This window comes from Tursiops truncatus, chromosome X, assembly GCF_011762595.2.
Source record: "Tursiops truncatus isolate mTurTru1 chromosome X, mTurTru1.mat.Y, whole genome shotgun sequence".
NCBI classification, from domain to species: Eukaryota; Metazoa; Chordata; class Mammalia; order Artiodactyla; family Delphinidae; genus Tursiops; species Tursiops truncatus.
In genome coordinates, this window is record NC_047055.1 from 125,182,857 (window position 1) to 125,208,259 (window position 25,403).

At 41.4% G+C, this 25,403-nt stretch overlaps 1 protein-coding gene across 8 annotated transcripts in view; it reads left to right on the forward strand.

Moving 5' to 3' along the window:
• Nucleotides 1-25,012, forward strand: part of LOC117310287 (neuroligin-4, X-linked-like) — a 345,163-nt gene extending 320,151 nt beyond the window's left edge. For all 8 annotated transcript variants that reach the window (XM_033849537.2, XM_033849539.2, XM_033849534.2 and 5 more), the window contains 3 exons: nucleotides 8,087-8,272; nucleotides 12,088-12,877; nucleotides 22,118-25,012. In XM_033849537.2, coding sequence (XP_033705428.1) covers nucleotides 8,087-8,272; nucleotides 12,088-12,877; nucleotides 22,118-22,967 — 1,826 coding nt within the window. In that variant the 3' untranslated portion in view covers nucleotides 22,968-25,012. The remainder of the gene's footprint in view (nucleotides 1-8,086; nucleotides 8,273-12,087; nucleotides 12,878-22,117) is intronic.
• The last annotated feature ends 391 nt before the right edge of the window (nucleotides 25,013-25,403 follow it).

Here is a 25,403-nt window from a genome sequence, read left to right on the forward strand (position 1 = left end):
CATATAGGTACGAAATATATATCTTATGTATGTTTCATAAATATATTGTGTTGGCAGAAAGTATGACTTTCAATCCTAATAGGTTTTAAAATATTCTTATTAAAAACAAATGGAAGCTCACAAATGGAAAAAAAGATTTTGTGTAAGTTTTTAAAGTATGTATGGAAATCCACTCTAGTGTATCATCGTCCCTCAGCTTTCAGCACATTACTTGGGTCATTGTGGTATATCATAAATGTTGTTTGAATAAGCAACTCCATAATTTTCCCAGCATGAATAAACCCGCGATATATATTTTGCATTGCCTTTCTCTTTAGACTTTAAGCACCTCATTAAAACTCAATAAACAGACTGTAAAGAAATATCTGTCACCTTCACGCACAATTATTCACCAGCCACATTTGCAGTCAGAGAGCACGTGAGGTTGATCATCTGCATAATCTTAAAGACAAAGTCTAAGTAGACCAGTAATCCATGTTCCCTACGGACCCATTTTATCTATCAACAGACGCCTCTCCTCACTTGCTATATGTAGGTGAAACAGAAATAAATGGCAGTGTTTCTCGTATCAAGGAAATCAGCCTAGCTGGTGACCATTTTTAAACACACACTGTCCATCAGACACAGTGCAGTTAGTTCCCCAAGCTATGTTATGTGCTGGACACTTGCTCTTCTCCATTCCACAGCTGAGAAGAATGAAGCTTTGAGATCTTTTATTTTTTTTTCAATATTTTTTATTGAAGAATAGTTGATTTACAGTGTGTTAATTTCTGCTGCACAGCAAAACGATTCAGTTATACACACATAGACATTCTTTTTCATATTCTTTTCCATGATGGTTTATCACAGGGTATTGAATATAGTTCCCTGTGCTGTACAGTAGGACCTTGTTGTTTATCCATCCTATATATACTAGTTTGCATCTGCTAACCCCAAACTCCCAATCCATCCCTCCCCCACCCCCTCCCCCTTGGCAACCACAAGTCTGTTCTCTGTGTCTGTGAGTCTGTTTCTGTTTTGTAAATATATTCATTTGTGTCATATTTTAGATTCCACAAATAAATGATATCATATGGTATTTGTCTTTCTCTGTCTGACTTACTTCACTTAGTATGATCATCTCTAGGTCCGTCCATGATGTTTCAAATGGCATTATTTCCTTCTTCTTTATGGCTGAGTAGTAGTATCCCGTTGTATACATGTACCTCATCTTCTTTATCCATTCATCTGTCGATGGACACTTAGGTTGCTTCCATCTCTTGGCTATTGTAAATAGTGCTGCAGTGAACATTGGGGTGCATGTATCTTTTTGAATTATGGTTTTGTCTGGATATATGTCCAGGAGTGGGATTGCTGGATCATATGGTAGCTCTGTCTTTAGTTTTCTGAGGAACGTCCATACTGTTTTCCACAGTGGCTGCACCAACTTACATTCCCGCCAACAGTGCAGGAGGGTTCCCTTTTCTCCACACCCTCTCCAGCATTTATTGTTTTAGACTTTTTGATGATGGCCATTCTGACTGGTGTGAGGTGATACCTCATTGTAGTTTTGATTTGTATTTCTCTAATGATTAGTGATGTTGAACACCTTTTCATGTGCTTCTTGGCCATCTGTATGTCTTCTTTGGACAAATGTCTGTTTAGGTCTGCTGCCCATTTTTTGACTGGGTGTTTGTTTTTTGTTGTTGTTGAGTTGTATGAGCTGTTTGTTTACCTTGGAAATTAAGCTCCTTGTCAGTCACATCATTTGCCAATATTTTCTCCCATTCTGTAAGTTATCAAACTTGCAAGTTTTTGCACGGTAAAGGAAACCATAAGCAAAATGAAAAGGGCTCTGAAATCTTGCGTAATATGCCCGAGGCTTTCCTGTAGACTCAAATCCGAGGCTGACTTGACTGATTCCAGTACAAGCAATAACCGGGCTACGGACCTGCGGGCAGATACCCTTCCTATAGAGTGGTCAGTTCTATCATAGAAGCTCACTTAAAGCAATTTACTGACTTGAGAGAATTGAGACCCTTAGGAAAATGTTGAAAAGGGACCCGCATTGGTGGAGGGAAAGAGAGAAAATGGCAGTGCCTGTATCTGCAGGTGATTCCTGCCTAAGGGGTTGGACCAGGGAGGTGACAGAGCTGCTCTCCGGGTGGCACTGTACCCCATGGGCAAATAGTGGGGTTGGATGTGAAGCCACATCTACAGGAGGAAGACATCTTTCAGGATCCCAGCAGTCCTGTAAAGAACATCCTAGGAAGAGATGGAGAAGAGTGAATATACAAAGACAAAGAGAGATAGAAAGGCCGGGCATATCCCAGGGGGCAGTTACGTGTAATGTGGTAGATTTGTAGGCTAAAGGGCGTGTGTACAGCATGTCCAGAGATGTAGAGATGGGACCGCAGGGAATGGCCCTGGATATCCCACTAATGCATTTGACTTTAAAACGAGCTTGCTGTGTGTGTGTGTGTGTGTGATTGCTAAAAAAGCAGTTACAAGTTGGAAGAAAAAGCACACACATTTAAAATTAAGTGTGAAAATCCCCTGAAGCTGCCTTCCTATAGAGAAATGCTATGAACTGCTTGATTTCCTTTCGGAGTTTGTAGTTCACACACCCATTTGATGATGTTCATAAAAATCGGATCATAAGACCCAGTATTCAGCACCTCACGGTTTTCTGTGAAGAGAACTCGGATGTGGTTCTGTGTTTACACATTTAAATACTCTGTATCATGTTATACACACAAAGAGCCTCCCATGATATGGATTCAGCCAACAGAATTCCTGCAACAGATCTCCTATTCATGGACGTTGAGATTCCTGTCATCCTTATTTTCAAAATTATAATCAATAAGAATTGATTGGATTCCTACATGACTATTTCTTTTTGTAGATCCCTGCATGACTTATTTCTGTACCTCCAGATAGAGATGTTTTATAGAAAAAGCATTTATGGAAATAGAACTGGTGGGTCAAAGGGGTTCAGATTTCCATTTTCATGAGTTTTGTCAATTTGTATGCGTTGGGGAGCGCCATGATTAGATTGATACTGTAGAAGTGCACTGGAAGCAGCAAGGTTGAGGCAATGAACTGGAGCTCTTATCTCGGACACTGCAGGTGCAGAATCCCAGGAGTGAGGAGGTATGTGAGCTATTCAAGAAATCAGACCAAAAGGATCTGGGAGCCAGTAGAGCTTGAGTCATCAACAAATCTGGAGAAATGATCAAGGATCAGGTTATTTTTTTATTATCATTATTTTGTTTTTTTGTGGTACACGGGCCTCTCACTGTTGTGGCCTCTCCCGTTGCGGAGCACAGGCTCCGGACGCGCAGGCTCAGCGGCCATGACCCACGGGCCCAGCCGCTCCGCGGCATGTGGGATCTTCCCGGACCGGGGCACGAACCCATGTCCCCTGCATCGGCAGGCGGACTCTCAACCACTGCGCCACCAGGGAAGCCCCAAGGATGAGGTTTTGAACCAAAAAGAATCTAAAGTTGGTTCAAAGGGGGTTTGGTTCCAGACTGGCTGTTGCCAAATTTTCATCATCATGAAACACGTTTACCAATTATCTTCACCTTTTCATTGGCGTTGTGTAATAAACAGACTGTTTATCACTTTGTATTTTGTTTCCAGAATATAACTGGTTTTAGTTTTATGAATCCATATAATTTCAACTAAAGTACTTTAAGACCTCTGTGCAGCCTCATTCTAAATCATTCTGTGGGGATAGAATATACTTTATGAAAACAGCACAGGGAATCCCACTAATAACATCATGGGCCCCAGGTTTGGAAACCTGTGCTGTAGAAATCATGGGTCCTTCATAAGCGTGTTCGATTTATTCTGCTGACGTTGGAGATAGCTCTGTGTGATACTGAGCTGATGATGAGATACCATAGAAGCAGCATCAGTTATGACTCGTGTCATTTTTAAGTAGAATGAAAACTAAAAACAGACACGATTTCAATTAGCTTTGCCTACCACGCCTGCAGAGTTTGAATGTATACCCCCCCTTCCCTCTCATCCTATCCTTTAGAATCTGTGCCCTTTTGTTAAGTCATAAATGGTTTTCCAATAAGAAAACTTCCCTTTCACCTTGTAATAAACGTACCCAGGGGGTAATTTCCTGTAAACATCCAAGAGTATAGATGTGCATTTATTGGCCTGTTTTTCACATTTCTACCTCTGCTGTAATTCTCATGACACAGGTTTCTGTTTGGGCTCATTTGTGTGACCTAAAGTAAATCCTGTCTCTTCTCATTGAAACAATTTCATTTAAACATTTGCTTTTACTCCATTAAATTAAATATTGTGTGTACGAATACACACACACACTCTCTCAAAGACACACGCACACTCAAATACACACACACATATATGTGTGTATGTATATATATTTGTGTGTATGTGTGTGTGTGTATATATATATATATATCTGCACACATATATATACAAATATGAGGGAGGGATTCTGATATAATAAAGGCTAGTGATTTGCTGTATTTTGCAAATGCTCCTGCTACTGCAAAGGAACCAAATAATCAAAATAGGTCATTATGCAAACGTATACATATATATGCACGCATACATAGAATTCTTTTAGAAATATAGTTGAGACCCTAGATTAATTCTGCGACTTACAGGTGAATACATACCCTGAAAACATAAAAGATATTTTTCTGTATTCACTTAGTAATTATTGTCTGTGTAATGGTCATCCAAAAAATGCCTACTGTGCTTATGTAATGAATTATTTCCTAAGAGATAAAGTCCTTTGTGGCGTTAAAGTCATGTTAAAACGAACCAAAATCCAGGCACATCTGACCCCTCTGGGTTTCTCACTGTTGACCTGAAGTGGACGGAAAACCACGTGGCCCGGAATCATTCCCCTAATCCCCTGCAATTCAGATGAACGAGAACCATTTAGATCATGTTTAGCTATGTTAAAACCCTGAAACTTTCTATTCTAGAGCAATATTAAGACCAAATACAGCGTACGTTATATTCATTTCATTCAACCTGCAGGTGGGAAATGGGATTTGGGGTTTTTAAGCATCTTTTCCATGAACCAAGTTTTAAAATAACCGCACAGCCACTCAGCACATCCCGTGTATTTGTGTGTGATTTTGTTCCTTCCACTACTTTGAATGAAACTCAGCATCAATCTCGTCATTAATCTGTGTGAATTCAAATGGTCTCCTTTGTGCGTCTCTTTCGTTGTTCAGTTGTGTGTGGGGAGTGGTAACGGCTTACTGCTTTACAAGCTTCAGTTCAGAGACAGTAAATCTCAAAAACCAATGTTTCGTCAGCTGAAATGCTGAGAGGATTTGGGGTCCAAGAATGTTTGTCCATGAAAGGAGCTGTTTGTTTAAAATCACTGGCGTCAGCCAGTCAAAGAAAGTTATCTGCTCATCTGGGAAACTGACTTCTGCGGATGCTCGATGTTTGGTAATGTGTGTGTTTGTTTCCCAGTTGATGCGCTGCTATCATGTTGTTGTTCATACAGTCCCACGCTAGGAAACCCACACACATCCTCTGTCTGGGTTATATCGAACACCGTGTTTTGACAGTCAGAAATGGAAAGGAATATGCTGTCATAGGGAACATAAAATGACTTGCATTCATTCTGTCCCTGCAGTGGGGACTCTGACCTGCTTGTCATTTCAATTTTTAAAAAGAACCAAAAAAAAAAAAAAAAAAAAAAAGCAATCCCTGGATGTTGCAATAAATGAAGATTCCACGGCAGACGCTATGGAAACACCAGCTTCCAAAAAACGCACGTTCCTTTGCTCAAGTTCAGAGACACATGGAGAGCTGTTTCCCTCAGGACTTTTGAAAGGCGAGCAGAATTGCCAAGATCAAGGCTTTCCATGGGCTGCTCTTAGGAGAAGTCAGATTTGCCAGGGTACGGAAGATTAATGAGCCCGCCGTTGGAGAGGTTTTACAAGTCATGTATTCCTGGGGACGGAGGGGCTCTGATTTCATAAAGCCTCGCGACTTACCATCTGTTGTAAATCCTCCCCATAAACAGTAACCGACTAGGTCATTCCGTGAGAGCAGAGAGTAGGAGGGAGGTGGGCAGAGGAGGGATGAGTTAAAAACAGAACAGTTCTGCCAGAAAATTCCTGGAGCCTTTAGAAATGAACCACCTCTTTCCTGAATGCGGGAAGAGAGGCTTGTCTTACGGTTCTTACACGGCACCCAGGCTGCCATTATAAGCCCGTTCCGTCCATAAAGTTGGGTGAAAGAGGCTTTTCTCCCAAGCAGGGCATGATTCATTTTATGAGAAAGAATGTAAAACATAAGAGGGATGAATGTGGAGGCCGCATAACATTCACGGGCATGAAACACTAATTAGTAATTGCTCATTAAACAAGGAGGGCCTGGAAACATCTGAACACCGCCTCTCATCATAGCTAATCTCACATCCATCCCCAGGAACCTAGGAGGGGAGTGGGTTTGTGCGATGTGCCCTAAGTGTACAACCTGGCAGTTGTCATCTTGCATCTACCTGTAGGGCTAGGCCACCGTGAGTCCCGATTATTGTGATTTTAGCATAACAGCAACAATCACTCTTCTGGCCGCTTTCTTTTGAACCAGACCATTTCTACTCCCCTCCTGGCTCCCATCCCCCGTTTCCCACAGGTACTCAGGCAGGCTCTGGAAGGGAAGCCTCATTCTCCGCAGTAGGTGTAAGATCTCATCCTTTATGATTTTGTTTTAGGTTTTGGGAAGCTGGTACTCCGAGGGCCGCTTGAATTGCTGTCAGCTTTGCTCAGGGATGTGTTTGAAGGCATCGGTTCTCATTTCTGTTATTTTAGGGCTTGGATCAGTCTGTCTTCATAGAAACACCACGGCTGCTTTCCATGGTGATTGAATAAGCATTCGTTGAAACGGGTGAACGTCATGACCCTTGGAATAAAGACATGATGCAGAAAGGGAAAATATCATAATTGGGGATCTGGTGTAGGGGCACGTAGGAATGGGAAGTGGGGGAAAAAAAAAAACTTTTTATGACTTTTTTTTTTTCCCCAGAAGGCTTATTCAAGACAGATTTGGACATAAAGTTGGGTTAAAGTTTGTGCAGGTATTTAAGCTTGGAGGATGCTTTATAAAATATTCATAGTTTTGAATCTGAGTGGGAGAGTGTCTCTTCCACACAAATGCCTTCAAACATCAGAGGAAGACAGAATTTCCAGGTCAAGATCTTTTTGCAGTGTGAGAGGAACAGGGAATGAGATAGATTTCGAAAACTGATCACTTTGCCACAATTAAATGCCCGTATTGCCTTATTTGCAGCTTTTGAAAAAGGAAGAATTTAGAATCTGATGCCTTGAGTGAGATCTAATTGCTTAATTTACAGAATCCTCCTATTTTTTAAAATGAAATGTACCAGCCCATGCTATTTCGGGGACAGTTGGGGAGATTTGAATATGCACTGGCTTTTGGCTGAAATTAAAGAATTATAAGTTTCTGCATGTAACTGTGATATCTTCCTTATATAGAAAAATAGAGATGCATCCTAAACGATTTAAGTGTGGCATGACATGATGGGTATAATTTACTTTGAAATTTAAGCATTAAAAGGAGTTAAATGAAAATATTATTGAGGAATTCAATGGAGAAAAGCAAACCTATACTGGTTTTATATACAGTGCACACAGTCTTATACACAGATGCCAACACACACACTGTTTTGCCCTGAAAAACTTCTTTTAGGAGTCTTTTTTGTTTTCCCAAGGAAAACCAACATAGACACAGGAGTGATAACTTAAATCTAGTAAAGTGTATAGGTTTCTGATATTGTCGTGTATTGTAAATATTTTAGATTCATTTCGCCTTATATGTTAACCCCATACAAACCCCCAGATGAGACACTTTATTATAGTGTCAGAAGAAACAAAAACCATTGTAACTCTTATTTACATAATATACTCCTTTCTGCCGTGGAAAAGGTGCTACACTGTTGCTTCTCATTTATAGGAAGGAAAAGTAAAGAATGAACAAAGTAAACCATGGAATGTCTTTCCAATAGCAGTGATGTTGACATATATTTTGTAGGTGACAACCCCAAATATCCTGTGTTCTTTCGCAGGGTTTTTAAGTACCGGCGACCAGGCGGCCAAAGGCAACTACGGGCTCCTGGATCAGATCCAAGCATTACGTTGGATTGAGGAGAATGTCGGGACCTTCGGTGGGGATCCCAAGAGAGTGACCATCTTCGGCTCCGGCGCGGGTGCTTCTTGTGTCAGCCTCTTGACCTTGTCTCACTATTCAGAAGGTAAGAAAAGCATCCCCACAGTGCGCAGGGAACCCTGGGACCCAGAAATGAACCCATATTGAATTCTTATTCAAGGCGCATACAGGGTGGCCATAGTCTCTATTGAAACCTCCACAGAAAATCCCCCAAATGACATGCGTGCTCATGCTCTTCTCTTAACTCAGCTTGCTTTCTGATGTTTTTAAATTGAGGTATGATTGACATACACCATTAGACCAGTTTCAGGTGTACAACATAACCGTTCGCTATTGGTATACAGTGCAAAACGATCACCACGGGAAGTCCAGTGAACACCTGTCACCATTTAGTTACAAATTTTTTTCCTTCTGATGAGAATTTTAAGATCTCCTCTCCTAGCCACTTTTAAGTACGCAATACAGTATCATTAACTATCTTAACGATGTACTTTTCTCACTTAGACTTCTGGCAAAGAGTGTTGCTTACAATAATTGGAGGCAAATGACTTCTTTAGAAATGCCTACACCCTGCTTTTGCCTGTCTGAGTTTATTTGGACAACTTTAAATTTTATTAACTACAATTTTCATCTTGGGAGAAGAAATAGGAAAGGGAATCAGTATGTGGACGGTGGTTACAGATTTTTAGATTTCGTGATCAACAAAGCTTGTAGCCATATGGTTATAAAGTCACGTCTTTGATGCAAACTAATTCAGGTTGATGCCCTCTGGTCCATTGGTGATGGAAGTTCCCAGCAATATCAGATGAGAGATTTTTAAAAGAAAAATCAACAGAAATTGGGGGCAGTGGGCCTGGAGGCACCTTAATAACTTCCTGGCTCTGCCTTCAAAAATGGAACAAAAATAAAAACAAAACAAGAAAATGCAGCCCTGGGGCACTTTGGCAAGTACAAGTGAATATTCATAATAACAGTCTAAATCGTCAAGGTCGTGTTATGTTCCCTTCTGTGTCATTGGTTGGTTTAAGGATTTACCACATCTATTTGAACCATTTTTATGAAAAGCACCTGAAACTTTAAAGGAATTATTTTTCTTTAAAGAGTCTTATATTATCTTTCTTTAAAGTACCCTAAACATGTTAAAAAAAAAAAAAAGGAAGTATCATCGTGCCGTATGACAGCATCCCATTTTTTTCCTCTCTTCCTACACTATCATGGACAAGTTGCTGACTCTTTCTGATTGCTTCATTAGCAAGATATGATTGACGATGATTTTTAAGTCGTGTGAAGTCTGAATTTCTTGATTCTTTATTTCGTAATGGCTGAGGAGAGGTAGAATGAAAAGCTTATGTTTGTATTAACCCTTTATTAAAAAAGGAAAAAGTGAGTAAATTAGATCATTAGTGATAACGATTCCTATAGCGTTTTAGAAAATACCTGTATTTTCCCATTTCTCGATGGATATAATCATGATTCTCCCTTTACAATAGTCAGGACCAACTCTAGCAGTAATCAAGCACATGTCAGCCAAAACTAATGGGGGAAGAGTGTTAATTCCTTAGATCAATAGATCAGAAATGAATATGGCGATGCTTTGCATCATTTCTGCAAAGTAGCTCTCTAAAATCAACCCAGCAATAGAATCAAGAATTAATGAACACACCCAGACTGTTGGCCTTAGGAATTTCACTTGTCGTGATATAACTTAATGAAGTCAACATACACATGGGGAAAAAGGTGTTTTCATGGAGTTTTTTACCACAGCATTCTCATAGCAAAGAATGAAAGGAAAAGCTACAAGACCAGAAAGGCAAGAACATTGTGAGTGACACGTGCATTTACTCGAAGGAACAATAATTTGTTTTAAGAATTGTGCTTAAGATATGCATTAACCTGGGAGGCATGATATGAAGAGCTCATTCAGCAAACCATCACCTTGGCCGGGTACCACATTCCCTTTTGACCCCGTCATGGACAGGGATGCCATTCCAAGCAACTCTCAGATCCTGATGGAGCAGGGGGGAGTTCCTTAATTATGACATCAGTATACTATGCAGATATGGGACACAGTTATACACAACAGACCAAAGGGAGGGAAAGCACCAGGAAGGAATGATACTAAAAATATTAAAGCATCTCCTATTTTATAGTATGAATTATAGGTGACTTTTTCTTTAATTTTTCAAGTTTTATCCCAGGTTGTATTACTTGCCTACCAAAACATACATACACACACACACACGCATGCACACACACACACACACACACACACACACACACATATACACATACATATACATGGCTACCTCAGTCACGGCCAACAGTTATGACACAGAGAGAAAATGTGTAACTTCCAGCAACATTTTTCTAATTCTGGTTGTCTTCATTTATGAATCTTTTAATAGATCCAATATGGACATCATTTCCTTAAGGTGCTTTAAAACATTCACCTTGAGAGCCAGACACACAAGTCAGTACATTTCCAACGGAATGGTAAACGTTGGGAAATTGGCCCCAAGGGAGCTAGATGACGTGTGTCGGGCAAAGCCAGATCGTTTTAAGCAGCTCATTCTTGTGTGTCATCGGCAGGCAATCCTCTAGTCTTTAGAATCCCATCCTCCTGATTGCAGTCATGTTTCCTTCATCCCTGATTGCTTGTATGGCCTTAAACATCGACAGGGCACGGATTTCTGGACTCCCCGCTGAATGCTTTTATTCTCCCAGTGACTTACGAGGCGTCAGAGCTAGATCATGCTGGAGTTCAAGGAAGCGGCAGGAAGAGATAAGGAATAGAACACCATGATCTTATGGCCTTCCGTCTCATACTGGAGCAGTTAAAAATAGACTTTTGGGGCTTCCCTGGTGGCGCAGTGGTTGAGAGTCCGCCTGCCGATGCAGGGGACACGGGTTTGTGCCCCGGTCCCGGAAGATCCCACATGCTGCGGAGCGGCTGGGCCCATGAGCCATGGCCGCTGAGCCTGAGCTCCGCAACGGGAAAGGCCACAACAGTGAGAGGCCCGCTTACCGCAAAAAAAAAAAAAAAAAATAGACTTATTTACTTCTGGACATCCACATACTAGACTGATCAGATAGGAAATTTTAAGCTACACAGAATTTTACTCATGAAACAGCCCAAGATTTTCCCAGTTTCTCACCAAGCAGACACGTTTAAAATGTGGCAGAACGAATTGTACAAAAGTCTGGGCTCTGAGTGGATGCAACTTTGAAATTAATGATTTTTGGGGGAAAAAAAGATACATTTTAGCGGGGCATGCAAGGGGAGATTTCTTTAGGAATAGCTAATTTAATGAATTCATTTTAATTGCATGTTTTTAGCACCTTCGGTCTATGGAGCGTGGAAATAAAAATGCATTCCAGAATTTATACTCTGAAACCAATTTCAGTGGCTCTTCCCCCTCTAATAAAGTGGTACCTGGTTTTGCCAGTAAGGGGAAACAGCCTTTGACCTCTTATGGCCACAAAGCCTATTTTTAGAGGCTGGGGGGTTGTGATGACTCTGAGACTCTTCATTTACGCATTCTGGGGGTGGAGACACTAATATTACACAAAATTGGGGAAGGAGAAAGAGGTTGTGTTTTTAGCACTGCAGCTAAAGTGTAAACGCAGTTTCGTTTTCTAAACTCTGTGTGTGTGTGTGTGTGTGTGTGTGTGTGTGTGCGCGTGTGTGTGTCTGAGAGCATCCTATAAGACCACTGTCCAGCAGGTGGGGGAGGGGGAAGACGAGATAGAAATGAGAGGAAGAGATGCCGAGTGCGCTGAATGCTGCAGTATCCAGAAATTCACATGCCCGAGAGACAATCAGAGCCTTCTTTGCCGAGTAAAAGCTGCTTTTCTGTCCTGCGGGTTTTCATTTGCATGTCCACAATTTTGCACCTGCAGGTCTCTTCCAGAAGGCCATCATCCAGAGCGGGACCGCCCTGTCCAGCTGGGCCGTGAACTACCAGCCTGCCAAGTACACTCGGATATTGGCAGATAAAGTCGGCTGCAACATGCTGGATACCACGGATATGGTGGAATGCCTTCGGAATAAGAACTACAAAGAGCTCATTCAGCAGACCATCACCCCAGCCACGTACCACATCTCCTTCGGGCCTGTCATTGACGGGGATGTCATCCCCGACGACCCTCAGATCCTGATGGAGCAGGGGGAATTCCTTAACTATGACATCATGCTCGGGGTCAACCAGGGGGAGGGGCTGAAGTTCGTGGACGGCGTCGTGGATAACGAGGATGGTGTGACGCCCAACGATTTTGACTTCTTGGTGTCCAACTTCGTGGACAACCTTTACGGCTACCCGGAGGGGAAGGACACCTTGCGGGAGACCATCAAGTTCATGTACACGGACTGGGCAGATAAGGAGAACCCCGAGACGCGGCGGAAAACCTTGGTGGCTCTGTTCACCGACCACCAGTGGGTGGCCCCCGCCGTGGCCACCGCGGACCTGCACGCACAGTACGGCTCACCCACCTACTTCTACGCCTTCTACCACCACTGCCAAAGCGAGATGAAGCCCAGCTGGGCGGACTCAGCCCACGGCGACGAAGTCCCCTATGTCTTTGGGATCCCCATGATTGGCCCTACCGAGCTCTTCAGCTGCAACTTCTCCAAGAATGATGTCATGCTCAGCGCGGTGGTCATGACATACTGGACGAACTTCGCCAAAACCGGGTATGTTCTTCTCCCCATCAGGGTATTGTTTGTCTGGTTCCTCCGCGTAAGTGTGGTTCCCACGACTGGCTAGACTGCGGCGTGCAGGCATCCACACACAGTAACAGAAGTAGTCATTTTTCCCCCCAACATCTAGGGAGACCTCATTTTTTCTCTACCCCTGAATTGTTTTCTATCAAGTCAGATTTTCGCTAAGGCGCTAGATGCATATTGAAAATTCTACACTTGCTACTGGGGTCAGATGTCGATATATTTGCCTATTCTATGGGCAACTGATCTGGAGTTTCAAATCTAGGTAGGACCTTGTCTTGTCTGGTCGATAATAGGGTTATCAAAATACATGTGCCAGATGGAATGCATAGCAAGGAATGAAATAAATCTCATAATAAATATATAGGAATACTGTATGTGTATATAGTATATATATTCTATATGTATATGCACATGTAATAACTCCTAATCTCATAACTGTAGAGAAATCCCGTGTGTGTGTATGTTAGATATATGTGTGCGTGTGTATCTATGTACGTGCATAGGATTTCTCCATTGTTGTGAGATTTATTTTCTATATATGCATATGCACACAAAATATATTTATTTTGTTTATATATAAATATTGACACGTGTTTATTTCATTAATATACATTTCATACATGTGTGTATATTTAGCTGTATATCCATCTATAGACACATATAGAAATCTCATTGGCTAAATAAAGTAGGAAGTATACAGGCGTTACATATATAACAGGGTCCACCCGTATTCCACCGAGCAGATTCTCTGCAGACAACGAAAGAAAAGACTCCCCAGCATCTTAAGGAGCTACACATATCAGAGCATCTTTTCATTTGCTCTTGTCGAATAACCTAATTGCGGAAATTAATGAGGTAGCATTCTGTTCTGCCTGCCTGCGCTTCTGTCATTAACCTTGAGCTTCTCGTACCGAATTTACAGTGAAGGTCCTCCCGGCTCTGGAGGATGGAGAATCTTCCTGTGGGCCGCTGGGGGGTGGAATTAGGCCCCCCCATACTGCAGCAGCCCTGCAGTGCCTGAGCCTCTTGTAGCTCTCATGAGAGGAAGTGGGGATGCCGGGGATGTGTAGGGGGTCAGCAGGTATCATTCTTTACAATGATTCCAGATACTCTGGTGGGAAGTGGTTTCATGGTTTTGCAGTCTTAGGAAAAGTGTGGCACATTTCTTGAGTGGAAAACATGTTGTACCAATACCCACTTTGGACTGTCCCATCTTACAAGTTTGACCTAAGAAAAACAGTGGGAAACGGAGACGGTACAGCCGTGCCGGGGAGAGATGCTTGTCTGTCCCCAAAAGGTTCTTTTTTCGACAAGGAGGTGATTGAGGTTAAGTCAGCAAGTGTTTTTAAGTAACCCCTGTTTATTAGATTCCTAGGGCTGCTGCCACAAAGTACCAAAAATGATGTAGCTTAAAACAACAGAAGTGTATTTCACAGTTGTGGAGGCTAGAAGTCCACCATGCAGGTGTCCGCAGGGCTGAGTTCTCTCTGACACCCATAGGGGAATGTTTCCATGCTGCTTCATAGCTCCTGGTGCTTTGCTGGCAGTGTTTGGTGTTGCCTGACTTGTAGCTGCATCTCTCCAAGCTCTGTGTCTGTCATACCGTGGCACTCTCCCAACACGTCTGTCTTTATATGGCCATCTTCTTCTTTTTTATCTTTATTGAAGTATAGTTCATTTACAATCTTGTGTTAATTTCTGCTCTACAGTGAAGTGATTCAGTTATAGACACATATACATTCTTTTTCATATTCTTTTCCATAACGGTTTATCACAGGCTATTGAGTATAGCTCCCTGTGCTGTACAGTAGGTCCTTATTGTTTATCCATCCTATGTATAGTAGTTTGCATCTGCTAATCCCAAACTCCCGATCCATCCCTCCCTCACTCCCCTCCCCCGTGGCAACTACAAGTCTGTTCTCTCTGTCTGTGACTCTGTTTCTGTTTCGTAGGTAAGTTCATTTGTATCATATTTTAGGTTCTACACATAAGTGATATCATATGGTATTTGTCTTTCTCTTTCTGACTTATTCTACCTAGTATGATAATCTCTAGTTGCATCCATGTTGCTGCAAATGGCATTATTTTGTTCTTTTTTATTTTGACCATCCTCTTATAAGGGCACCAATCATATTGGTTTAAGAGTCCATCCTGCTCCAGTATGACCTCATCTTTTTTTTTTAATTTTTATTTTTTGGCCGGGCCGTGCGGCTTGCGGGATCTTAGTTCCCCAACCAGGGATCGAACCAGTGCCCCCTGCAGTGGAAGCACAGAGTCCTAACCACTGGACCACCAGGGAATTCCACTACAACCTCATCTTAACTTGACTGACTACATCTGCAATGACCCTATTTCCAATAAGATCACACTGTGAGGTCCTGGGTGTTAGGACTTCAGTGTATATTAATTTGAGAGGGAAACAGTTCAATGCATAACCCCTTTTAAAGGCAGGACCAATGCCCAATTGTGTCATAGAACTCAGACAGGTAATGCCTGCCCTTGCAAAGTGTTGCCTTCTTTTGAAGCAAAAACACTCACAGGAGCGTTTCCCACACCATGGCCATGCCTATCGACTACATCACCATCCAAACCCATCATTAATTCCATAACATCTAAACACAGATCATGACTTACTTTTGTTAAAGCCATCTACTTTCTTTTTATCTCACGTGTTTTGGGAATCAATTTTATATGATTTTCTTAAATGGAAAGCTAGGATCATTCATCATCAATTTAATTGAACCATTAAAGAAAACTACAAAATCCAAATAAAGCCATTAAATTCTCATTAGCTGTGCTTGCCTGCCAAAGGCTCTGAGATGGATTTTCTCTTGTTGTTAAAAAAAAAAACAAAGAAAAATTAAAGGAAATTAATGTCATGAGATGGTAGAGAAATGCTAGCACCAAACCTATAGGTCACCAGGACCTGTCAACGACTAAGTGAGGATTGAAAATGTTGAGTGTTCTTTAAAATGGTTTTTAAGATGTTGAGTGCTTTTTAATTCCATAACTCTATATTCCTAAAATCACTTCGCTTACTGCCTGTGGTTCACGCCCCTCATTTGGGGAACACAGTGGTGGAGATGTCAGATAGCCTGGGCTTAATCCCTGGCCCAGTATACTCCTGTGGCCACTAGTGGTGCGTGTTTAGGATACTTTTGGATTTCATAAAGATGCTAAAGTAGCGGATGGGGAAGGAATAAGGACTTGGCTTGGAGGAATAGCCGTCATCTGACCAGAGTCCAGGTAGAGATCTCACTGTGGGAACAGGATATCGCTAATGGATGGCCTCGGATGTCAGTCTGAAAAATCTGGATTTTATCCAAGCAGGAGCTATTTTTATTTCTGTGGTCCATGTGGAGCATAGCTGAAATCGTACTTGGGGATATTAATGCAATGAGTTTTCACAACACATTAGAAAGGTCGTTGGAATGACTCAAATCTTCTTTTTTCTTTTTTTTTAATTAATTTTATTTATTTTTGGCCATGTTAGGTCTTTGTTGCTCCACGCGGGCTTTCTCTAGTTGCGGCGAGCAGGGGCTACTCTTCGTTGCAGTGCACGGGCTTCTCATTGCAGTGGCTTCTCTTGTTGCAGAGCACGGGCTCTAGGCGCATGGGCTTTGGTAATTGTGGCACGTGGGCTCAGTAGTTGTGGCTCGCGGGTTCTAGTGCGCGGGCTCAGTAGTTGTGGCTCACGGGTTTAGTTGCTCCGTGGCATGTGGGATCTTCCCAGACCAGGGCTCGAACCCGTGTCCCCTGCATTGGCAGGCGGATTCTTAAAGACTGCGCCACCAGGGAAACCCTCAAATCATCTTCTAAGGAAGTTACTCAGAACCTCCCCTAACCTGCAATGCAGTGTGCCATTTCAAATGTAAGTCAGGAGGATCACATTTCAGTAGCTTGTGGTTTAACAGAAAATGGGGGATTGAGCAAAGTCTAGTGATTTAGGTGTTCGCCAATAGATGATATGGCTCATGAGGTGGTTGCTAGTTATTCATTGATTGATTTTAAACAGGGTAGTGGCATGATCAGCCCTGTGTGGTGGAGGATTTCTTTGTCCCTAGGGGGCTGCCAAAGTGGTCCAGCTGAGGAGAATGAGGCAGTATGGTGCCAGTAATGGAACAGCATGGGAGTAAACCATCTCTCATGTCATCAAGGGTCTCATACCTTATTTGATGCCAGCAAGGGAAGAGCATAGGATAAACCATCCCTGATGTCACAGTGTGAGGTGAGATGCTTGACTCTGTTCTCCAGAACCCATACTCAGGCAGTGACCCACAGAATATGATGGAATACACTTGAGCGCCATCCACTGCTCCCTGTAAGCACTACAGAGACAGGAGTTTGGTTATAAGAGTATCCTGTCGTACGTCTAATCACAACACATGGCTGAGAAGAAAGGATTATGTTGTGTCAGAACACGCTTTGCCGTGATCGCTGGGTGGAACTTCACATCTGCTGCCCCTCCCCGATGATCCTGACTATTCATACGTTTGCTGAGATGAGGTGAACACTGGGGCTTCTTTTGTATGACCAAAGCTAACCGTTCTGACCTTACATGTAGGCTTAAGTGTAGATATATCTGGTATGCAAAGTTTTTGTTGTTGTTAAGCAGAGAAAACATAATGTGGGGATGGTGTGTGTGGTAGGCATGGAAGGAAGGAAGGAAGGATAGAAGGATGGAAGGACGTTGCTAGGAGACTGTTTCAATAATCCAGGTGAGAAGACTAACCCAAAACAGCGCTGGGAAAGGACAGTGAAGCCAGGACATTAAGTATTAGGCTAGAAATAAGGCTACTTGGAGAGTTTTGATAAATGAGAAGTTATGTCTGGGAAAAATTAAAACTAATCCCAAAGTTTATGAATGATTACACAGATTTAAACTCTTTGTCACATCCAACCTCTTTGGGAATAGGTGGGAAGGCGTTGGTCCTGGCCACTCAGTAGAAATCAGGTGCCCATTGATCAAGGACCAATGCAATTTGGGTTCTGTGTGAGGAGAGGTGGATAAAATGGGTTGAATTAGGGTCTCTACAGAAGATATGGCTGTGAACAGTACCTTTACCATTCTGTATGGAAGGCCTCGGAGGCTCTTGGAATTCAGAGATGGGAAGGCTGTTGGCCGATAAGCCAATATATATTATGTAAGAAGAGCAACATATATATTCCAATATGTCGAAATACAGTTGTATAGGTCGAGTGGGTGGGACGACGTATTTTTCATTGGTTTTCAGATTCCATCTCTACTTTTGATTTTGCTCATATCTTGTGATTGATTTATATTTCAACTTTTGCTCAATCTTTGCAAAAAATCAGGAAACAGACAGGAAAGATGGGCTAGATAGAGTTGCAGTCAAAGCCTGGTTTTGAAAGTGACGTTTATTGCCCCAAAGTATTTTAAGCTCAGTGAAGGAACACCTCTACCGGTTGTATAGGACGGACTGAACACATACTTCTTGGTGCAGGGGGTAGTTTTCGTCTTAGAGGTCTAGGGACAAATGGTCAACCATGGCATTGTTTTAGGGGTAAGGAAAACCTTATACCATCCAAAGGAGCATATCAGAGGGTTCACTGATATTTTTAAAGGAATCGTGTTGCCCATCTCTCACAAATAAGATGAACCACAAGACCTTGAAGACGCATTTAGCCTCCACTTCTAAGATGATATCGCAAACGAAATATGACAGGTGAAAATGTATGTTTAGGTGACGAGGAGTATGGGTAGGTGTTGAGGTTTTTACTAGAGAAAGAAGGTGTGTCTGTTTCATTCTCTCCTTAATCATTATCATCTTGAACTTTACTCATTGGAATTAGAAGACGCCATGTGCTGAAGCAAAGTCTAAACAACAAGGCAGTGGTATCCCACATAGAGATCTTACTGTCTTTGGGGTGTTTGACAAGGGGAAATGATGAGCCTTCATAAGCGCCGTGAGTTTATCTTGGTTTCAGGCTTCTGACTGTGCATCTCCCAGAACTTTGATAGGTTGTATCGGCCTAAAGCATACTTACCGGATTTTCAAAATCCTCTATTCTCTGAGAACAAAATAAATGTGTTTCCTTACCTTTCAAATGTACACCGAATTCCATAAAAAAATCGACAAATATCCTACATGAAAAGACACTCTCTTTCCTGGATGCCCTCTCTTCAGTAAAAGGTCAGTACAACTAAAAGAACCAATTCCGTGAAATCAGATCAATGCGAACATAGTAGGAATCCTCGCTCCCTTTCGTTGCTTTTAGAACGATAAAAATCGATGACAAATTTCTCCATGACAGATTCCAGTTAAATAGGAATTTTCCAACAATGTATTTCAGAAGACTCAAATAAAAAAACATGAGGTGCTATATTAAATCCAACAGTTTTTGAAAACATGTAAGAATATAAAAATGAATTAAAAGCAGATTATTTTAAAGTATATAAATGTTTATAAATGAACACATAAATAAGAAAGCTCATAGTATTAAGACCTACAATTTTTTATATTTTATCATCTCACTAATAAGAGCACAGCAGTCAGTGTGTACTCAGTTATGTGGTAAAATTTCTTTGTCCTGCATACCACATATGTAATCATATCTACGATCATATATATACCTATGCATCTATATATATATATATATATATATATGTCTGTGTGTGTATATAGTATGCAGTATGTACTGTTGTATACAGTATACTTTTATACAGTATATACTGTACCCAGTGTATAATATAACGTATGCACTGCGGTATACAGTATACTTTGATACAGCATATACTATATACAGTATATAGTGTACCATATATGCTATGATATACATAGTACACTTTTATACAATGTATACTATATACAGTATACAGTGTACCATATATACTGTGGTATACAGTGGTATATACTATACACAGTGTATAGTATACTTTGATAGAGCATATACTATATACAGTATATACTGTACCATGTATGCTATGATGTACACAGTATACTTTTAAACAGTATATACTATATATAATTAACAGTGTACCATATACACAGTATATTGTCATGCAGCATACACTATATTAGTGTACCATGTATACTGGTATACAGTATACTTTGATACAGCATATACTACGTACAGTATATAGTGTACCATATATGCTATGAAATACATAGTATACTTTTATACAATGTATACTATATACAGTATACAGTGTACCATGTATACTGTGGTACACAGTGGTATATACTATACACAGTGTGTAGTATACTTTGATATAGCATATACTATATACAGTATATACTGTACCATGTATGCTATGATGTACACAGACAGTATATACTATATATAATTAACAGTGTACCATATATACAGTATATTGTTATGCAGCATACACTGTATCTAGTATATTAGTGTACCATGTATACTGGTATACAGTATACGTTTATGTAGCATATACTAAGTAGAATGTATAGTATTAGGTATATTCTGTGGCTGTATACAGGATGTTATTTATAGTCCTCTGTCGCTAGCAATTTGTAGGTATTCTAATTTATGCATTGCAGAGGGATACTATTTATTGAGCTCTTACTACATGCCAGGAATATTGTAGTTATTATTTAACCTTTCTCACTTCCTTTCCATCCCAGTATTCTTATCCACTTTATAGATGAGGAAGATGAGGCTAAGAGAGGCTTAAGGATTTGCTCAAGATTTCACAGCTTGTAAAGAGGGAGAGATGCAGAACTTGATGTATGGAAATGATTTTGACAGCCTCAGGCTGAGGGCTAAAGTCCTTCCTTTGGCAGATGCATCTGTTGGTCAAGTGCATCGTTCGCATCCTGCACGCTACTTGGGAATGTCTGTAGCCTTTAGGTCTTCCAGTGGGACCTTCTGGTTCCCCAGCCTTCTGATACATGAGCAAACAGGCAGTGGCTGAAGGCAGCTTCATAAAAGTGTTAGGTGGAAAATGGAAGCTAGAGCACCTGGAGTAATAGATCTAAGCAAACTGGGTCTGCACATCATGTCTGAATGTTCAATGTCAACTAGGTGGCATGATATCATGCATGATCTCAAATTTTCCAAACCAGTACACATTAAGATGAAACCTGTTTTACAGCTCACTTTACCAAGCCTAAAACAAATGGAAGAAATGAGAATATGATATCTTTGCGGGGCGGGGGGAGGTTGTCTGTTATCTTAAAAGAGTTAGTTGCAAAGATGTTTCAAGTACCATGTTTTGTGGAGAATCTTTCCATTTTGGTGATTCTCCTTCTGCCTGTGTCCACTTATGTAAATCATAGGAGACTTCTTAGGTTCATAGTTGCCATGCACACTTGAAATCTATTAAAAAAACCCTCAATTTCTTGCATCGTGTGGTACTTTTCCTGAAATCCTTAACTCTGCATATCTAAAAGCACCGTCTGACCAAACTTCTTAAATCAACGGAATGTTGTGTGATCTTTACGTGACTCAGTCTTCAGAAGGTTTCCAAGTACATACATATTTCTCCTTCTGAGAGAGAGCGAACAATTGATGCATAATTCTATTTATTAACATCTTGTAATTACAAAAGCCAGTTTTTATTTGATTTTTAACATGCATTTTAGTTGTAACCACAGTATCTATTCATTTACCTAAGAAGCAATTCTGGAGGAAGAAAGAGAATGGCACAAATCTTGGACCATAGCCTCTAACTCAGGATTTCTCAGCCTCAATGCTACTGACACCTGGGACCAGGTACTTGTCTGCTGTGGAGGGGCTGTCCTGTGCCCTGGAGCATATTTAACAGTCACCCTGGCATCTACCCATTCATGGCACCACCCTTCACTAATAACAACAGGAAAACATCTCCAGATGTTACCAGATGCCCTCTTGGGGGCAAATCACCCTGGTTGAGATTTCTGACTCAAAAGTAGTTAAACTTGAAATGCAAGACACATTTTTGGTTTCCTTCTTTATCATGGAAGATGATTGGATGCATTTAAAAAATGTAGGAGTGTTATGAAAATGCTATCATACTGCCATCAGGAATTATTTTAAAATGAAGGTAAGGGGATTTTAAAGAAAAGGCAAGATGGTAGCGCGTCGGGATTGAAACACCATGTATTTGTTGCTACTTGAGTACTTTGTGCATATCAATAAACACATGAGATTATCTGGTTGTAATTTCATTGTATGTGATTAAAATTTACTTGGGAAATGTGGAAGAGTGTGACCTTTCTCTTTTTTTCTCCCTTCTGTCCCCAGTGATCCTAATCAGCCCGTTCCTCAGGACACCAAGTTCATTCACACAAAACCCAATCGCTTTGAGGAAGTGGCCTGGTCCAAGTATAACCCCAAAGACCAGCTCTATCTGCATATTGGCTTGAAACCCAGAGTGAGGGACCATTACCGAGCCACAAAAGTGGCTTTCTGGTTGGAACTCGTGCCTCACTTGCACAACCTGAATGAGATATTCCAGTATGTGTCCACAACCACAAAGGTTCCTCCTCCGGACATGACCTCCTTTCCCTACGGAACTCGGCGATCTCCTGCCAAGATATGGCCCACGACCAAACGCCCGGCGATCACTCCCGCCAACAACCCCAAACACTCCAAGGACCCTCATAAAACGGGGCCTGAGGACACCACCGTCCTCATCGAAACCAAACGGGATTATTCCACTGAGTTGAGCGTCACCATTGCCGTGGGGGCATCCTTACTCTTCCTTAACATCTTGGCGTTCGCAGCGCTGTACTATAAGAAGGACAAGAGGCGCCATGAGACACACAGGCGCCCCAGTCCCCAGAGAAATACCACAAATGACATCGCTCACATCCAGAACGAAGAGATCATGTCCCTGCAGATGAAACAGCTGGAGCATGATCACGAGTGTGAGTCCCTGCAGGCTCACGACACGCTGAGGCTCACCTGCCCTCCAGACTACACCCTCACGCTGCGCAGGTCCCCCGATGACATCCCACTTATGACACCAAATACCATCACTATGATTCCCAACACACTGACGGGGATGCAGCCTTTGCACACGTTCAATACCTTCAGTGGAGGACAAAACAGTACAAATTTACCCCACGGGCATTCAACCACTAGAGTATAGCTTTGCCGTCTTCTTCCCCTCCCTTTGCGCCTCCCCTCAGCCACATCGAAGAGAGAAAGAAAGAAGCAACATCTGCAAACAGGGAATGTTTGGCTTAAGACAAAACAAAACAAAACAAAAAGCAAAAGGGCAGCCACTGTGTCCTTGCAGACCCTTTCCATTGGCATCTCCCAGTACAATGAGATCAACTTCTGACCCTACGAAATGTGAAACGTATACATTGCTGTTACAATACTGCTTTAAGATCTCCACCATCCGGCAAACTTTAGTGCAACTAGGACATCGAAGTTTCAAGGACCTGGATGTTTCCAGTGTGACCACAGAAGCTGAAACTTCTGAAACTCGGCCGAGGACACTTTTTTTTTTTAATTACAATTGAAATAAATAAATAAAAGTTCTTTTTGTGCCATACGACAGATGGCTCTACTTAAGTGAAGAAAGAATCTATGGGCTTTTACCCAGCATATGGAGGTGTAATCCAGAGAGAAGGAAAAGTAGAATTTTATTATTAAAATAAAAGAACTGACTATGCAGTTACATACGTAGAGTTCTGTGCAAAGAGATGTTTTGCCAGCCTGAACTCTATTTAAGAAACTTTGTAAAAATAAAAATAAAAAAATGTATATAGCCGTGCGTTTAAACAAACACACACCGAGAGAAAAACAGAAACAAAAACAACAACAAAAAAAGCTTTTATTGGTGTTTTCAGTTTGAAAGAGCTTTTAGCAAGATTGTGCTTTCCATTGTGGTCTGTATGTATATAAATCGATATATACATTAGTCATATCACCTCTGTCTCCTCCAGGACAAAGGAGGATTTTCTTCTTAATTCCTTGTGGCCAACAGACATGGGGTTTTCTAACGTGTTTCATTTGTAGGAGGATGTGATTGTCACACAGCGGACCTAGACCGTCTGTTCGACTAGGCTCTCTCTCCCCTTCTTGGGCTGGAAAGTGCATGCGACAGCATTCTTAGGAGACCGTTATTTTTAGGAAGACTTTTATTTTTGTGTGTTAAGGCTTCATGAAGTTGCAACCCCAGGATGGATCCCCAGCGTGGAGCCTATTTAAAGCTTGTTGAATTCGAAACACGCACGCACATGCAGAGTGACCGCGGGGGAGAAACAGAATACAAGTCTCGTTCTGTAGTTCTGGTTCTTTGAATCTGTTGAGGAAGAGTTGCTTCCCATCCCAGGGTCCTGCCAAAAAGGAAAAGAAAGCTTGTCTTTGGTAGGGCCAAGCTCTGCTGAGTCAATACAGCTCTGTACTCCCGAGCAGCTGCAGAAGGGTTTGGCTGATGAAATACCTGCTCAGCTTAGCTAATCAGATTGAAAGAGGGCATGTGTCTTTCCTTTCTGTTTAAGCAGTAAGTCCCTTATTTATCAGTAAGCAGGGATTTTTATTTTTTATATCATTTATGGGATAAAACATATGCTTGTCTGAAACTATTACCATTTGTGGATTTGTGTATCAGTCACTGATCCAGGAGTATTACAGAGAGAAAACAAACAAAAGGATAGAACATTCAAAGTGTTTTGCATGGGTTTTCCGGGAAGTTAGGATGGCTTCACTGTCAAGATAACACACAGAAATATTCAGTCATTTTAAATTGGCGAGACAGGGATGAGAAGTTTGTCCCTCTGACACTTTGTCATTTTCTCATCGTCCTTTTAATTTTCCTTAAGGAATCTTTTGCAAGTGTCCTAAAGTGGAAGGAAAAAGAATAGTAACCATGGTGACTTTATGTTTTGTCTTTCAAAAGTTATTGCGACACCAGGAAATAGTAGCCAAAGATATTTGAAGATGTCTCTGGGCATGGTTCTCATGGAAACCCAGCACTATACGTCTTTGCCAAGGTGGACATTCTCCACAAAGATAGTCCAAATTCCTTGTCTCTTTGTATAATCTTTAATTATTGAACCCCTGAACTAAATCTGTAGCAATGTCTATCAAAGTGTTTGAAAATGGCCCCCCCTAGAAAAAGAGAGTTCTTTTAAGAATGCATACAGATCGTCCAATAAATTCTGTTGTTCATCTTGGTTTAAATTTAAGAGTGATTCTCTGTGTATACATATGTGAAATATAACCCCAACTTCGCAAAGAGTGAAACATCACTCCTGCAGCGAGAGGTGTCATGGGTACGATTTTTGTTCATCATTTTTGAAAGCTATTGTCAGGCCATTTCTGCAAGCTGTGTATTACCCCAGCTAAGCTACGACGAATAGGCTCTCCAGGAAACTACAAAGGACGTGATGCTTGGCACCGATGTGGGTCCGGTATGTTTGTAATGTGAATTCCAGTATTTGTGTAGTATTTCCAATTGTCTTCTGCTAGCAATATGCACAGTAATGTATCAGGCTTGTGACATTTGGATAAGGAAAAAAAAAAAAAAGAGTTCTTGTTAAGTGAATAACTTTAGCTTTTACAAAGGATTATG